This window comes from Mauremys mutica, chromosome 12, assembly GCF_020497125.1.
Source record: "Mauremys mutica isolate MM-2020 ecotype Southern chromosome 12, ASM2049712v1, whole genome shotgun sequence".
Lineage (NCBI taxonomy): Eukaryota > Metazoa > Chordata > Testudines > Geoemydidae > Mauremys > Mauremys mutica.
Window position 1 is genome coordinate 68,945,302 of NC_059083.1, and position 16,548 is coordinate 68,961,849.

The 16,548-nt window shown below is 45.4% G+C and overlaps 1 protein-coding gene across 1 annotated transcript in view; it reads right to left on the minus strand.

The window, feature by feature from the left end:
• LOC123346341 (5-hydroxytryptamine receptor 3A-like) overlaps positions 1 to 16,548 on the minus strand; it is a 40,529-nt gene that overhangs the window by 14,398 nt on the left and 9,583 nt on the right. Inside the window, exon 9 of the mRNA XM_044983673.1 lies at positions 245 to 391. Coding sequence (XP_044839608.1) covers positions 245 to 391 — 147 coding nt within the window. The remainder of the gene's footprint in view (positions 1 to 244; positions 392 to 16,548) is intronic.

Sequence of the window (16,548 nt, forward strand, 5' to 3'; positions counted from 1 at the left end):
AAGAACAAGGCTCCTGCCCTGCAGAGCTTGCACTGTTATTCAGACATGCAGTGCACAGCTTAATTCAAGCATAAGAAGCAGGAAAACCTTGTTAGGGAGGAGGTTGAGGCAAGCAAGTATTAGAAAAGGCAATTGGCCCACATTTAACTGCTCCATTGTACAATAATGATGATGCTAAACAGTAGTGATAAAAGCAAATGACTGCAGAAAAGCACCTTATCCAGAACTAGCAGAGCTGACTCGCACTCCTGTAGCTCTGCCTGGGTCCCACTTTGCTGCCCTTCTGCATTGATTCTTTCCTTAAGCATGCGGAGTTCTGTATTTCCCTTTCCAAGTGGGCTTGAATCCCTCCTCTCCTCTTGTCCCCTGGCCGTCTCAGTCAGCGAAACTTCTACAATGGGCAGAACAGCAGCCAAATGTAAATATACACTAGGGGAAATTGTGGACAAGAGCAGAGGCCTGCATGATGCTAAACTTGACTTTATTTGCTTGGTAGAAAAATGTATGAAGTTTTGATAAAAACTATCAGAAAATCTCAGGGACTGTTCTCGCTAAATGGGCTTGTGGGGCTGGCCAGAGTTGTTGGACTCTGCGTGGGGCTGGGTTTACAGCTGAGCCTACATAAATAACAAAGGTGCAGCTCTTTTGTATACATATGTTGCCTGTATATATTTGATCTGTATAATATATGACCATAATGATGTTGAGAGGTAGGTGTCTTAACTGTGTGTGAATTTATGATCAAATGTGGCCTGAACCACAATGGACTTGGGTTCTAAGCCTGCTAGCATGATTGATTTCCAGAGATAAGGGGCTCCCTACTGACAGAACCCTGTTACTAGATACAGAGTATTCAAATGTAGGTAACCAAACACTAACCCTGCTTGCTTAGGAGGTTTACGGATGCTGTTCTAGCTTGCTTGCGGCATCGCAGCAGTTTCGTAGCCTTGAGTATTGGGTGTAAGGGTTTCTTCTTCAGCTGCGTTAATAGGCAGGTCTCCAATACACCCATAATCATTAGGACAAAGATACCTATGAAAAACATCACTGCAAAAGAAGACAAAGAACATGTGATTGATAAACTCTCTTACTTCCTCTAGATCCATAATTCTATCTACTGTGGGCTTCTGCTTAATAGAAGAAATGTAGTGCCCCAAGTCCAGAAACTGCTCTGAATAGGGACTTCTAGAATTACAGCTCTTGTGCAGTGGCTAGGTGTTCCTCCTCTTACTCTCAAACAGTGGCATGTTTGTATTCTGCTCTCTTCCTCACATCCAGTGCATGTCTAATATAAAGTGAGTTTTACTCAATAAAGACAAGTACCTATTACAGGTGGGTCATCGGAAGAAGTGGGAATAATGTCCTTAAGAATCAGAGCTAACACAGACTCTCCAATGATGAGTGACAGCTGGAAGCTGATCTTGTCCTCATAAGAGCTGCTGCTGAACAAAATAGTCATATCCAATAAGTAGAGAGCACATGATGGGAAGATAAGGTTCAAAACATATAAAATGGGTCGTCTCTTCATGGAGATCTGGAGGGAACAAGGCAAACATGAAATAACGGAATGGCCTGGGTTAGTGCTGGTCTTGATGGGACGAGACAGACTCTTCCTCCAACTGTGGTTGGAGTCCAAGCGATCAACTCAAAGGAGGGAACAGGCCCCAGTGGGCTTCCTATGCTTTAGGGCATCCCAAGCTTCAAGTGCCAGCCATAAACACTCGCCCTCATCCTGACCCCAGCTTTCTTGCCTTGTTTTCTTACCTTCATTTCCTGCTCGCTCCCTACCCTCTAACCCCAAGTTCCCCTATTCGCGTAGTCTGACACTTCTTCCACCTGTCCTGCTAATTCTTTCTTACCTGCCCATCTCATTCTACCACCTACTTCCAGACACTTCATCTGGCCCCCTTTGCCCTTATTTTGGGTTGAGCCCTATGTTCTTCTACGCACTCTTGCTATTTTCCTACTGGTATTCTCAGTGTGTATATTCGTGCACACGTGCCTGTTGAATACATATGCCCTCACCTCTCTGGTTGTTTTTTTTCTTCTGCTCCCCTGAACACACCCATTCAAACTGGAGCAGACAAAACGTTCCATCCAGTGCAGTAAGCTGGCTCAGAGTGGGCTATACTAGATACCTCAAAGGAAGATGAAACTGCCTTAGCCTACATCCTCAGCTGGTATAAATCAGTGCAGCTCCAGTGATGTCAATGGAGCTATAGCAATTGGTACCTAGGGAGGATCTGGCTCCATCATGAAGAATTTATTTTGTTACCAGCTATGAAGTAATCCAGCAACTTGCCAGCATTAATGTCTGACCCCATATGCTCCTATGAGAGCTGTACTGTCAAAGGTCATTTTGCTGAAACATGATCTGGCTTGCACAGTAGGCTGCTTTGGTTCCACCCTCTTTTTGCCCTTGCCTACTGCACTGTTAGTAGCGAGATGCTAGGAATGTGGCAGTGGAACTGGTACCATGAGTTGTCTTGGGCACATGTGCTGCTGGATTTGTGAGACTGCTGTAATTCTCCCATTTAGATATGGGAGTTTCTTATATCCCCCATGAACTCTTTGCAGAATACAGCACTTAGTATTAGCAGTAGATCGTGCTCTTTCTTGATTCAGCTCTACAGATCTACATTGTAGAGGTCAGGCAGACACTGTAGAGGTGACACATTCCGAAACTTCCATTTAGAGGTATGTAACTTTCTTTTTTTATCAGATCATTCTGTTTTGCGATTTTAGACTCCCACAAAGTTGCTAAGGTAGCAATACTAACTCTTGGATGTAAGCGAATAATACATATCTTGCTGGACCTTTTCTTAAAATACCTATACTTTATAAAGTGCTTTGCCTGCTGGGGAATGTGTAATTGTAATTGTGGGGTTAGTCCTTTAAAGGTGACTAGATTTTGCTTGGGTTGTGTTTTTAGTTTTTGTAGCTGAGCCCTGATGTTCTGAAGGGTGCCTTTATGATAAAGCAATGAATGCACTATACAGTGTGTGAAATACACTGATGATGCAATACCTCATAGCTGATCCCAGTAAAGTCTTCCTCCTCATCCTGTAGTCTGTGTGGTATAATGTTTATGTTTGTGAACTTCCATTCTCCATTGGTCAAGTGATAAAGTTTGCTGTTTTTATTCACCTCTTCTGTTGTCTGATTGGACTGGAGTATGAGGTCTGTTGCTGTTTGAGGAAAGAAAATGAAGACACAGTGGTTTAAAGGTGGTTCCTTTCTCAGTCCAGGAAGTTCAAATCTGCTGCCACAGTCCGGGTGTGTAATCAGAAGGAGGGAAGAGAAGGTTAAGATTCCCCCCCCCACCCTTGGTGGAAAAATTACATCTCTTGCCCAAAACAGAACTAGTTGTGTACTTGGAGCTTGATTCTTACTCCAGGGTAAACTGGGAATGACTTCATTGAAATCAATGGAGTTATACCAGTATGAGATCAGAATCCACCCCAAAGGTCACGGCTTAAATGGGAACAGATGTCTGCTGACAGTAGGAATTAACTCCATTGGTCTTGGATACTTGGTTGAATTCTGTCTCCCATCTTATGGCCTTGATCCAAATCCTATTGAAGTCAGTGGGAGTCTTTCACTGATTCCAGTGAGCTTTAAGCTCAAGCAGTTAGATTAGTCTACACTGGTAATGCTAAAGTGCTGCTGTGGCAGCACTGCCACGGCAGTGCTTTAACGTGCCTTGTGTGGTTGTGGTACAGCCCTGGGAGAGAGCTCTCCCAGCGCTCCAGAAAAACCACCTGAATGAGGGGCGCAGCTCCCAGTGCTGGTGTACTGGCTACACTGGCGTTTTACAGTTCTGAAACTTGCTGCGCTCGGGGGGGGGGGTTCACACCCCTGAGTGAGAAAGTTGCTGTGCTGTTAATTGCCAGTGCAGACAAGCATATAGAGGAGCAGTTGGCAGTGGCTGTCTCTTTCCTGTGCTTCCATAAATACTTGGGAGTAGCTACTATCTGGGCCTCTTCTTCACAGACTCAGTATGGTGGCAATTGTGCAAATGGAGCATTTTCTTGGGAAAAATATCAAGGTCTTGATACCAAGATGGCTAGCCCCCTTCCCTGAAATGTTTCACTCCCAGATGTGAACTGGGCCTGTTTAATACTGGCATTCCTAGCAAAGAGTTTCCTCTTCACATTGTGACTGACTGACTTTCTGGAAGAGCTGCTTTAGCCAAACACAAGTTATTGGACTCAATTCAAGGGTAACTGGGTGACATTTAATGGCCTGTGAGACACAGAAGGTCAGACTAGATGATCTAATGATCCCTTCTGCCTTTTGTCCCTGCCAGCAGGTAGGGGATCTTGGGGGACAATTACTGCACTGGTGGGGTGCAAAATAAACTTTATTAAGAAAATGCAAAAACAGGGAAAATTCAATAGTGAGGGGTGTGGGGTTTGTTAAGGTAGACAATTGGGGAGGGGTTTCTTTTGGTGAACAGTATAGGGGGTTTCAATAGTGGGGTACAATACAGTTGGTAAACAATTAACACTGAAGTATAAAAGCAAAGGTAGCTAACAATTTCTATGTAAAAAGGTGTGTCACAGCAGCATATAACCAACTAACAGTTATGGAAAAATATGTTAAATAACAAACAATTTTAGGTAAAAATGTGTCACAGTGGGGTAAATGTAGAATGTGTGGTGTATCAGAGAGAAAAAAGGTAACCAATGGGGTTTTATGCTAGATTGGGATGGGGGAAGAGAAGCACGTGGTGGAGCAGAGGGAGATTTAAATTTAGAGAGACACAGAGAACAGAGAGACTGTAAGGAGTCAGAGGGACACAGAGAAGCTGGCGGGGGGGGGGGTTGCAGTGGGAAGACAGACTTAACCACAATTATACAAAACACAGCAAAATCTTATCTATGATCTAACTTAACCAAGACTACACAAATTAGCAAGTAACAAAACACAATGCAACAATTCTCTAAGCCTAACTTACAGAGTATAATGCTAAACCTAACTTAACCTAATGAGTGCACCTTATACTAGGGGTGGTTCTCCAAGGGTGTGGCTGCAGCAGTGGAGCAACTGCAAGTGGGCTGCCCAGGATAGAATCCAGGGAGGCACAGGTTTATTTCTAGCAGCAAAGGAGCTGCAGAACCAGAACCAGAATACAGATGCAGACTAAGGAGTTAACTTGGGTCTGTCTGTTGGGGAAAGAAAGCCAGCAGCTAGCATAGGGCGGGATCTGCAAGAGAGAGTTCTTACCAATCCCTAGGACAAAAGCAAAGGCAGAAGCAGGCACAGCAGCAGCATCAGAGGACGCAGAGAGGACTCAATTTGCTCACAATAATCAGGAGATCTCCAGGCAAAATTCGTTGTTCGTGGGAGGGGAGTTTAAAAACGGGGGTACGCTCAAAAATAAAACAAGAGCGGAGAAAGGACCCCCCAGAACTCCTGGCTGATCAGACCAGGCAGCAATGCAGGAATCTTTTTCTAAAGTCTGTTTAGAAAATGTCTGGTTATATATGCAAACTTAGGCAGTTTCCCGCCAGTGACTTTGATTGGCTCCCTCTGTCACAGGGGAGGAGACACAGGGAAAAACTGCAGGTAGGCATAGAACATGTCTGGGCTAGTTCTAAGCCCCCAGGTATGACTCATATGCTCAGCTATGTGGCCATATAAGGTCTTGCACTCCTGGGCAGCGCCCCCTACACCGAGCCCGGGTCTGAACCAAGGAGGCAAAAGCCCACCCCCCCCTGAGTAGAGCAATGGCTCCGGTTAGTCTGCACAAGGCCATTCCAATGAGCAGGGCCAGGCTATGACTTTTACTAGCCCATGGCCGGGAGGGGCGGCAGGGCCGGCCAGAGGATTCCAGGGGCCCAGGGTCTTAGGCGGCGGGGGGCCCTTCCGTTCCGGGACCCGCCGCCGAAGTGCCCCGAAGACCCGTGGCGGGGGCCCCCCCGCCGCCGAATTACCGCCGAAGCGGGACCCGCCGCCGAAGCGCAGCCCAGTCTTCGGCGGTAATTCGGCAGAGGGGGGCCCCGCCGCGGGTCTTCGGGGCACTTCGGCGGCAGGTCCCGGAACGGAAGGGCCCCCCCGCCGCCGAATTACCGCCGAAGACCGGGCTGAACTTCGGCGGCGGGTCCCGCTCCGTCTTCGGCGGTAATTTGCCAGCGGGGGGTCCTTCCGCCCCGGAGCGGAAGGACCCCCCGCCGGCGAAGACCGGGAGTGGCAGAAGCTCCTGCGCCCGGCCCCGCAAGAGTTTGCCGGGCACCCCGGAGCGAGTGAGGGACCCCGCTCCAGGGGCCCCGAAAAACTCTGGTGGGGGCCCCCGTGGGGCTCGGGGCCTGGGGCAAATTACCCCTCTTGCCCCCCCCTCTGGGCGGCCCTGAGGGGCGGACACACAGAGAGGAAAACAAAAAGGAATGCAGCAGGGAGACAGTTGTAACAGACACCTTTAAACTCTAGGAATGACATGAAACATTTGCTACCTTTAGGTCACTTGAAAAGCAATTGGCTTCATTGAAACTGAATTACCGGTATTAGAATTGTAGCTAAATGGAAATCTGTGCTATGCAAACAATAGAAGATAATACTTCAAAATAAGTCTTGCCTCTCTGTTTCTGCGACTACCATGGGGATAAAATAAGAGCATGCAGCAGTTGAAAACTAGATCTAGTCAGGAACTCAAATCTCTAAGTCTGGATCCCATCCTGAAGCCCTTTCTCAATCATGTGAGTAGTCCTCTCAACTTCAGCCCTTGGAGTTCTATTTTTAATCTAGACCCTCATGCACATTTTGAGGACTAGACCTTGCAAACTCAAGTAATCCCTATTGCAGTCAGGGGGACTAATCATTTGACTATGCTACCACTCCTGGGAGTAAAGGCTTTGCAGAGGCAGATCCTGGATTCTTTCAGAGATATACATATAGGAGACTCCATAGTGGGAGATCATGCCATAGCCCAGTTTCCCTCTTGCATTGTAATTTTTTTAACACAATGGACACTGTTGAGTAGTGAACATAAAAATTCAATGGCAGATCAGACCTCTGATCCATCTAGTCCATTGACTAGTTGGGGACATTGGCCAGGACCAGCCAATCCAGACTACTAGTAGTAAACGTGAATAAGAATGGACATACCTGGATGATTAAATGAGAAGAGGCTTATGCTGCACGTCTGGATGTCAAATGGAAACTTGTGCATCTCCAAGTTGCATGTTATGGTGACCTGGTGCTGTTGGGTTGTGCTAATGATGCCGTTGTGAGTGATGGACAGAAAGGGCCTGCTGAGCGATTTCTCTTCATCCACTCTGAAGGAATCAATGATTCAACAACAATGAAAAGTAAAATGACAAAACGCTTGTTGCAGATCTAAGACAATATTTTATTTGCAAACTCACCGTTAGTCTGACTTTGAATGGTCAGTGAACCCTACTTAATAGAACAGGAAGCAGAAGAGAGAGGGTGAGTGACAGCGAATAACCAGGGATGAGAGATTTAAAACAAACAGGGGAGGACAAAAAGGCTGTGGGAGGAGATAGGAGAGACGGGAAGAGAGAACGCAAGCAGAGAGAGTCTGGGGCGCAGAGAAGGGCTGATAATCCCCATCTACACCAAGACTTGTAACGCACCCCATTAGCATGCTAGATGAGACGGGAAAGACATACAAGGACATAGGAACCACTTGCCCCATTGGACCAGGGACTGTTGGCCTAATTCTGATCTCACACTGCTTCCACCCTCTAACTATTGACTTCAGCTGAATTACTCTTGATTTCCACCATGTAAGTGAGAGCAGAATCAGGCCTTATGTCTTTATCTGTGTCTTGTGCAGTGCTGAGCATGCTGTTGCTGCTTAACAAATAATCATGAATAAATAACCATTGAGGGACAATACCAAATATCACAGTACAGCGGGCATCTCCTGGACCTCCAGGATAAACAGTGACAGGAACTTCTAAGACAGGGGTCAGCAACCTATGGCACATGTGCCAAAGGTGACAAACAAGTTGATTTTCAGTGGCACTCTGCAGCCGGCCTGGGGTTCCATCTGCCATCCCCCTGCCAGCTGGGGTCCCAGCCACTGGCCCCACTCAGCCTGCTGCCGGCCTGGGGACATTGTAAAACTCAGCAAGGAAAAGCAAGGGCAAGGATCACACTAACCTGATAAAATCTGCATTTTAATTTAATTTTAAATGAAGCTTCTTAAACATTTTAAAAACCTTATTTACTTTACATACAATAGTTTAGTGTTATAATATAGATTTATAGAGAGAGACCTTCTAAAAAACGTTAAAATGTATTACTGGCACATGGAACCTTAAATCAGAGTGAATAAATGAAGACTTGGAACACCACTTCTGAAAGGTTGCCGACCCCTGTTCTAAGATATACTGTTGGAGTCTGTCTCCTTTTGATTGGCTTCCCTGCCTGTCAGATAGTTTTCCCATAGCCTGCACATGCTCTACTTGTGCCTCCTCACTCAGGAACTGAAAAAACTCATTTCATTTAATGAATGTTTTCTTACTGTCATGAGATCAGTTAATTGATTCTTAGCTATTCCGTCCCCCTCCCCCAATTCATCCTGCAAAATCTTTGCTTATGGAGTAATCCCCACTCAGAGGAGTTAGTCCCATTGATTTCAGTGGCTCCCATCATGTCCCTTGTAATTGTCCCTCTTACAGAAGTAAGTTGAAATCAGCCAAGGAGAGTCTTACTGTTCATAAATGACGATATATGGGGACCAAAATGTATCCACTGGCAGAACGAGTTTGGAAATGTTACAGAAATCCTGAGGATTCCAAGTCGCAAAGACATCTTTCCACTTCTAGAGGCAAGAAAAATCACAGAATGGAAACAATTTCTGGACTCACAGCACACAGGCAATAGCTTTGATTTTATTGAAAAAAGCTCTTACCATGGTCACTAAGAAATAGACAGTGACAGTTTGTAACTTTTCAGTCTAGAGAAACAAAATGGGAAAGTGATTATCATGGTTTCATTTACTTAAGATAGGTACAGAACTTACAGGCTGTTCAGCGTTTTTCTTACAATGATGGCGTGATGGGTGTCAGACATATGAGAAAATCAGGTCAGGCCAATAACATACTTTTCTTGGTCTTACAAACTGATGAGTAGAATGGAAGGGTAAGGTTCGCAGAGTCATAGAATATCAGTTTAGCAATGTTTAGAAAACAGAGTTGCCTGATAGAATCCACCTGGCTATGTAAATCTGTGCTGGGAGAGGATCCAGAGCAGCAGAATGGGAGAAAAATTGCAACATGGCTCAGGAAAATCGAGTCTACAGAATCTGATTCCTGATGTATAAGGAGGGCAAAACCAAACAAGAATGACCAAGTCTCTCCTCACTCTCCCCCCAACTCCACTGTGCTGTAACACCATCTAATATCATTGGTCCCCTTTACCCAGGCTAAGCAGAGGTGTTTCCCTTGTAAGAGGCTTTTTTTGGAGGAAACAGAAAAAGAGAGAAGTTTAGATGAAACGCAAATCAAGGGCCAAATTCCTGAGTATTCTTGGACAACTTTGTTGTGCTTTGGCAACACAATGCAGCTTAACAGGCCAATTAAAAAGTGGATAGGAGGCTGCTAGAGAAATGAATCTTGCCCTGGACTTTGATCTTTTAGAGCTCATTTTAATGTGACACCTGTTCAACATATGATGAGCACTAAAGCAATTTTAAACATCCCTCTCATTTGTGCAGATGTGACCAACTATTTTACACCTGGCACCTCCAACCATACATTGCTCTGGATTTTACTTTCAAACCAGAGCCATAAAGTCTGGAGAAGACCTAAGGTGCAGGTTCTACCCTTTCACATCAGTGGCAGTAATAGTGGAGTGACTCCTGATTTGCGCTGGTATGAGTGTGAGAAGAGTCACTCACTCACTTTAGAATCATCAGCTGCCTCAACTTTTCAATCTCCACAATATTTCCAACTATAAAAAATAATAAAGAGGTTTGTTTCCTTACCACTGAGAGGATGGACATCAGTATAAATTGTATCCCCACTTGCAATGGCTCGTCCCAATTTTCCTTGGGTATTGTACGTAGTGGGGATGGCTTTTCAGAGGAGATATTCAGATACTGAATAACATTATCGTATTTACAGGGCTGTTCTGGGGCAGCACCTGTGGAAATAAAATGAAAGTCTGGTTATGTCCAATTCATTTTAGCAGAGCAATTCCAGGCAGGATCTCAGCATGCACCACACACCCAGCCTATGGAATGGGACTGCATCAGAGGATTAAAAGACATTGGGCTGTAGCTGCTAGAAAACCACTGTCAGATCTTTGTCCCCTTTCACACTGGCAGGACCAGGGTGCCCGTCCTCATGTATGAGGGTATAAATTCCTCATGGGTAATCTGGTTGGTTTTCCCCTGATCCTACTACAATTTAACTTACCTGTTGCCATAGACAAAGTGAGAATAGCTAAGAATGCTTCCCACATAATTCCCCTTTTCCTAAGGAGGCAAACGGTACAGCTGATGCTACAGCTAGTTGCCAGTGGCTATCAGCTGAGGTGTAGCTGGTGCTTTGATATTAATCAGTGTAGGGAGGAAGCTTATATAATTGAAGGCTTTTTTTTTTTTAATGAAGAATTCAGTGATAATGGTGCAGTGCACTTAGCTGGCTCTTGGGATCAGCTCATGAAATTACTGTTAATGGATCTGATGTTATGGGACCAATACTGTGGTAGAAATAATTTGCTTTAACCCCGTAGTCCCCCCTGGAAGGTATTGCTTGTTGTTGGGATTTATTTACACAAAACAAATTGGGGCTTTTTTGTCTTTAAGTTTGTCCAAAGTGGGTCTTGCTGCTTATTGTACAGCCTTGCCGCTGCACTCTGGCAGAGGGGAAGTGACCCCTGGGCTTCTGTATCTCACGTAAGCTCCCTAAGAACTAAGGATGGCCGTCTTGTGAATGGATCCCTTTGAAAACGCTTGGGAACAAAATGTTCTGGGTTAAACATGTTTTGTTTGATCTGAAATCAACTTTTTTGATTCACTGAAATTTTTCATGACTTTCAGATTGTTTTGAAACCCCCCACATTTTATCTTTTCAGCACTGCCAGCCAGCCGAATAGTCAATCACTTGCTGTAATAACGTCACCTAGCCTGAAAGTTGTATGAAGTTAACAAATGACCTTCCTGGTAAGAAAGTTACATGGTTTCTCAGTGCTGGCAGCAGTTTATCCACCTTTGTTCCCTCTGCTTAAAGTGCCAGCTGTATCCTGATGTCCATTCTTCACCACTGGTCCACTCCCTGCACTGTGTAGGTTCCATACGCTTGGCGCCGTCACAACTGCCCAGCCCTGCTTTACATGGTACAGGTCCAAGCACCACCTTCCTGACTTCAGATTCCCTGCATTCCCAACTGTGCTTTGCAGGCTATACAAAGCTTAAGAACCCCAGATGCTCATGACCCCCGATCCCTCTTATAATACACACCCTGTCGAAAACTAAAACCGTGTGGGAAGAGGAGCTCTTAGATGTTGTAGAGAGAGAGGCTAGACTGGTAGTTAGCGAGACTTTGCAAAGCTCTCCCTTGCTTGTCATTGTCCCCCTGACTGTCTCTGCATTCTCTGATTTGTTGTTTGATGTGGAAGATCCTTCCATGCTGAACACGGCTGCTCCTTCACTTGTTTCTTATCTACCAAACACAGCTGGCTCATTTGCTTGTATGTCCGAGGTTATATTGGGTATCTGTGTATATATGTAAATATACAGTGTGTGGGGATTATGTGCCACAGTGGAACCAGGCTCTAGGGCAGACTCTGTAGCATTGTCCCCCCGTTCCCCCCAGTCCTCTGATTTGTAACCCATGGAGCCAAATCCTTCTCCTGTTAGAGCCTGGCAGAGCTTCCCAAGGGTGGAGACTCCACCCCCAGAATGTCCAGCTCCCTGTCCCAGCTGGTCTTGGAGGCTGAATGTCCTCACTCAACCCAGCTGCAGCAGAGGAGGGGTACAGATCACTGGGGGAGGGGGGTTCCCCAGCTCAGCCCCTCTCTGCGCTGACTGGCCAGCCCTTCATGAGCCGGTGTTGGGATGAGTCTTGGTGTCCAGCCAGGGGTGTCTTCCCCTGGAGAGGCTGATCTAAAGCAGGGGGAGTTGGGACCAGCCTTTTCTGCTCTCCCCCATGGCCTGGGTGCCATGGAAAGATGAAACTAGCCAAACAGCCTATGCATGGCTGTGGTTAAACTGAGCGCTGCTGGAAATTCGTTGACCTAGGATGGTGCAACTTCACCCAGCAGAGATGCTGGCAAAAACCCACCCACCAGAATCAAATCTCCCAGGGTGCATGTGTTGAATAGCGACCCCCCCCCAACAGCTGTGTGGAGAACAAACCCTGAGCCATGTGGGTAAAAGGGCAGATTGGCTTTCAGAGCCTCTGGTTGCCTGGTGCAAAGGCGCTGGAACTAGGGGTGCTGCTGCACCCCCTGGCTTGAAGTGGTTTCGATGTTTATCTTTCTTTTTTTAAAACCCTTTGTCAGCCTTGCAAAACTGTAATGAAAACAAACCATCCCATTCACAAACTCTCCTTGCCTGCTCCTACCAGTGTTCATGGTGAAAAAACTGAGAGTATTGTACTTGCCCATCCACCCCTCCCCCAACCCCGCTCTCCAAAAAAGGCAAATGTAGGCATGTAGAATTTTGTGTGGCTGCTTTATTGCCATTTCTGCATTAACAAAGAGACTGAAAATATTGGCAACTAAAAGTAGCTGTTCTGCTCCACCTGTACAGGTTGACCTCCTTGCCAGGAAAGCCCTCGGCTATTGATTGGGTTTATTACAAGACAGCAGTTGCTAAGGCTGGCATGGTGGATGAGTTTGAAAAGAAGGTGAGATTCTCGTCCTCAATTAGATGTTGCTGCTGTTTTGAAATCCAAGCGGCTGCTCATATCTGATTTACAAGACACAGAACTGTGAACTTTTCCTCTAGCAGGCTGGGTGCTAGGAGAGATTATTAGAAGGTATTGGCTCAGGCCCTATGCTGTGGTATGCAGCTGCTTTACATCACACTGCTAGCACAAAGCGGCCCAAAAGCTGGCATAGCTAACCATAGGAGGGGTCATTTTAGTGGAGGGGGATCCTCCAGTGGCATAAAGCTCACGGTTTTTCTCTTACAGCCTGCACAGGTTTTCCCAGCTGTAGGTGTAGAAGTGGCCTGAGGAAAGAATATATAGTGAGAGCTTTCCTATTCTCTGCTGATTCCCAACTGCCAAAGAGCACTAGTCTGGCTATTGGGGAAATATTCGCTCTGGGAGCATGCAGAGCTTTTAACGGAATTGTGAGGCAACATGTTTAGAATTTATTTTTTGAATGTACAGTACAATGCACTAAAGGTTCCTGAGCCTGTGGGGACACAAACAGACAAGATAAATGCCCAGGAACAGGAAGCTGTAAGTAATTAAAAACTCTTCCCTGCCACGTGGTTTCTCTTTGATCTTTGTAGAGGTATAGAAGAATTCTCACTTGGAGTCTGCTGGTGGGTAACTGTGCTGAGGTACAGGAGCTGCATGTCTGGGTTTGTGCATATAGGTAGCTTTTGAGCAAGAATAGGTCCTCTCTACCTATACAGGACCACACTTGGGGATTTAGAGTCTGGGACTGGATTGCAGTTCTGCTTGTTCTTCTGGTGTAATAAACTTGAAATTAGTATAAGACAAAGGCAGCCAAACTCTGATCAACTGAGGAGCATATTGGCATCTTGTCAGCAGCCCAAAGGATGCACCTAAGTTGCATAAAATAGGCCTGACTCCTTTTTAATGTGGAGTTGGCGTTCTTGGAGCCTGCAGGGGTCAAGATGGAGCATTGCATTGTGGGACTTCTATTCTATGGGTTCCTCCTCTGTGTGAAAGAGGAGGGTGGGTGTAACATAAACTCCAGGGGTTCTACTCAGGTCATTGATGTTGTCTTTAGCCAGAGAATTTGTCAGCCCCAAGAGCTTGTACCTGTTTTATTTAAAGCAGATGCTATCTTACGATCAGTGTTTCTTTAAGAAAGATTTAAGATGAGAATGGTGACTCCTTTTCCATGGCTAAAGTGAAATAGGATGAGAGTCACAGCTTCACTGCCAGAAACAATCTAGGATTAATGTGCTCACCAAATCCTTTGTTCTCTTGCAGGCTAAGAGTGCTGTTGAATTTGTGCAGGCCTCTAAATCCCTTATTGTGCCGTCTTTAGAAAGAGATAGGTTTGATGGGTTCTACCCTGTGAATTTCATGTTTAAGGCAGCTTGGCATGCAGCCTTATTTTAATTTCTAATTGTACATCTAGTTTAAGTTGAATTCTTGCTTACATCTGACTTTAACATTTTCTTGTCTCTCCACCCACTTCAAGCTTGAGAAGTTCAGAGCCATGATTCCATTTGATCAGATGACATTTGAGGACTTGATTAAGGTCTTTCCTGAAACGAAACTGGACAAGGAGAAGTATCCATATTGGCCACACAAACCCATTGAAGACCTGTAAATCTGTCTGAAAGCAGTTTCTGGTAACTGTCAAATTCTCTAGAATCTTTTAAATAAAAGTAATTGTACAGAGCTTCAGCAATGTGTCTCGTCTTGGTTTCAAAACCAAAAGATTAAATCCACTAGGAGGTTTTTTTTGTTTTTGTTTTTGTTTTTTAAGTGGGTGACAAATGCCCTGAAATAAGCAGGCAATTGGTTTTGGAAGCTCTGCACTTTACAGGGTGGGGATAGTCCCTGAAGGACAGGATTGAGTCTTCCAAGCAGGATGCCAAGGTTTAGTGTTTGTAGAATACTCTCCCTGTTCTTGCTGTTCAGGTTAACCCAGGGGTCGGCAACCTTTCAGAAGTGCTGTGCCGAGTCTTCATTTATTCACTCTGATTTAAGGTTTCGCGTGCCAGTAATACATGTTAACGTTTTTAGAAGGTCTCTTTCTATAAGTCTATAAGATATAATTAAACTATTGTTGTATGTAAAGTAAATAAGGTTTTAAAAATGTTTAAGAAGCTTCATTTAAAATTAAATTAAAATGCAGAGCCCCCCGGACTGGTGGCCAGGACCCAGGCAGTGTGAGTGCCACTGAAAATCAGCTTGTGTGCCGGCTTCAGCGCGCGTGCCATAGGTTGCTTACCCCTGGGTTAAACCCAAGGTGGTTTGGGTGACTGAGATAACAGTCCAGCCACACAAATGATCAGCCCAGTTTAACTTTCAGCCCTTTTCTGTATTACACGTGCAAGCATCTCTCTGTAGCCTGCCCATGATACGCTCATTGGATCTGGTTACAAACCTGGCAAAGCCTACAACAGTTTTTTTTCCCCCACAGCTTGAATGTGCCAGTTGCGCGTGTGCCTTGGCAACTATTATGTAGCTGTGCAATTATGCCATGCTGCCTCAGCAGGGGTAGGAGAGGGACACCCTGGCTGTAGAGGGAGGGATGTGGCTTGTCCTGTGACTGGCACTAACTGGTTGGGATTTGTGCTATGGTAAATATACCTTCTCCTCTGGAGCTGATTATTCTCCTATAAACTTGAATCCTGGGCTGTAGTTGAGGGTAGGGAGCCCACCCTGGCCTGTTCCCTCCTTTGAGTTGATAGTGGTAGCCTGGACTCCAATCACAGTTGGAGGAGCCTGTCTCATCCCATCAAGACCAGCACTAATCTAGTCCATTGTGCTATTTCATGTTTGCTTTGTTCCCCCCAGATCTCCATGTGTCGTTCAGCACTTTTGAGAGGTACAGCTCAGATGACTTATACCTACACCAGTAATTCCCTGTCAGCTGGAACACTAGCTCCATGAATGTATTTTATTCAGGTAACTTTTTTGCTGATGGGATGCCCTAGGCGTACACATTGCTTTACAAAGCACATGCAAGAACAAGGCTCCTGCCCTGCAGAGCTTGCACTGTTATTCAGACATGCAGTGCACAGCTTAATTCAAGCATAAGAAGCAGGAAAACCTTGTTAGGGAGGAGGTTGAGGCAAGCAAGTATTAGGAAAGGCAATTGGCCCACATTTAACTGCTCCATTGTACAATAATGATGATGCTAAACAGTAGTGATAAAAGCAAATGACTGCAGAAAAGCACCTTATCCAGAACTAGCTGGGCTGACTCGCACTCCTGTAGCTCTGCCTGGGTCCCACTTTGCTGCCCTTCTGCATTGATTCTTTCCTTAAGCATGGGGAGTTCTGTATTTCCCTTTCCAAGTGGGCTTGAATCCCTTCTCTCCTCTTGTCCCCTGGCTGTCTCAGTCAGCGAAACTTCTACAATGGGCAGAACAGCAGCCAAATGTAAATATACATTAGGGGAAATTGTGGACAAGAGCAGAGCCCTGCATGATGCTAAACTTGACTTTATTTGCTTGGTAGAAAAATGTATGAAGTTTTGATAAAAACTATCAGAAAATCTCAGGGACTGTTCTTGCTAAATGGGCTTGTGGGGCTGGCCAGAGTTGTTGGACTCTGCTTGGGGCTGGGTTTACAGCTGAGCCTACATAAATAACAAAGGTGCAGCTCTTTTGTATACATATGTTGCCTGTATATATTTGATTTGTATAATATATGATCATAATGATGTTGAGAGGTAGGTGTCTTAA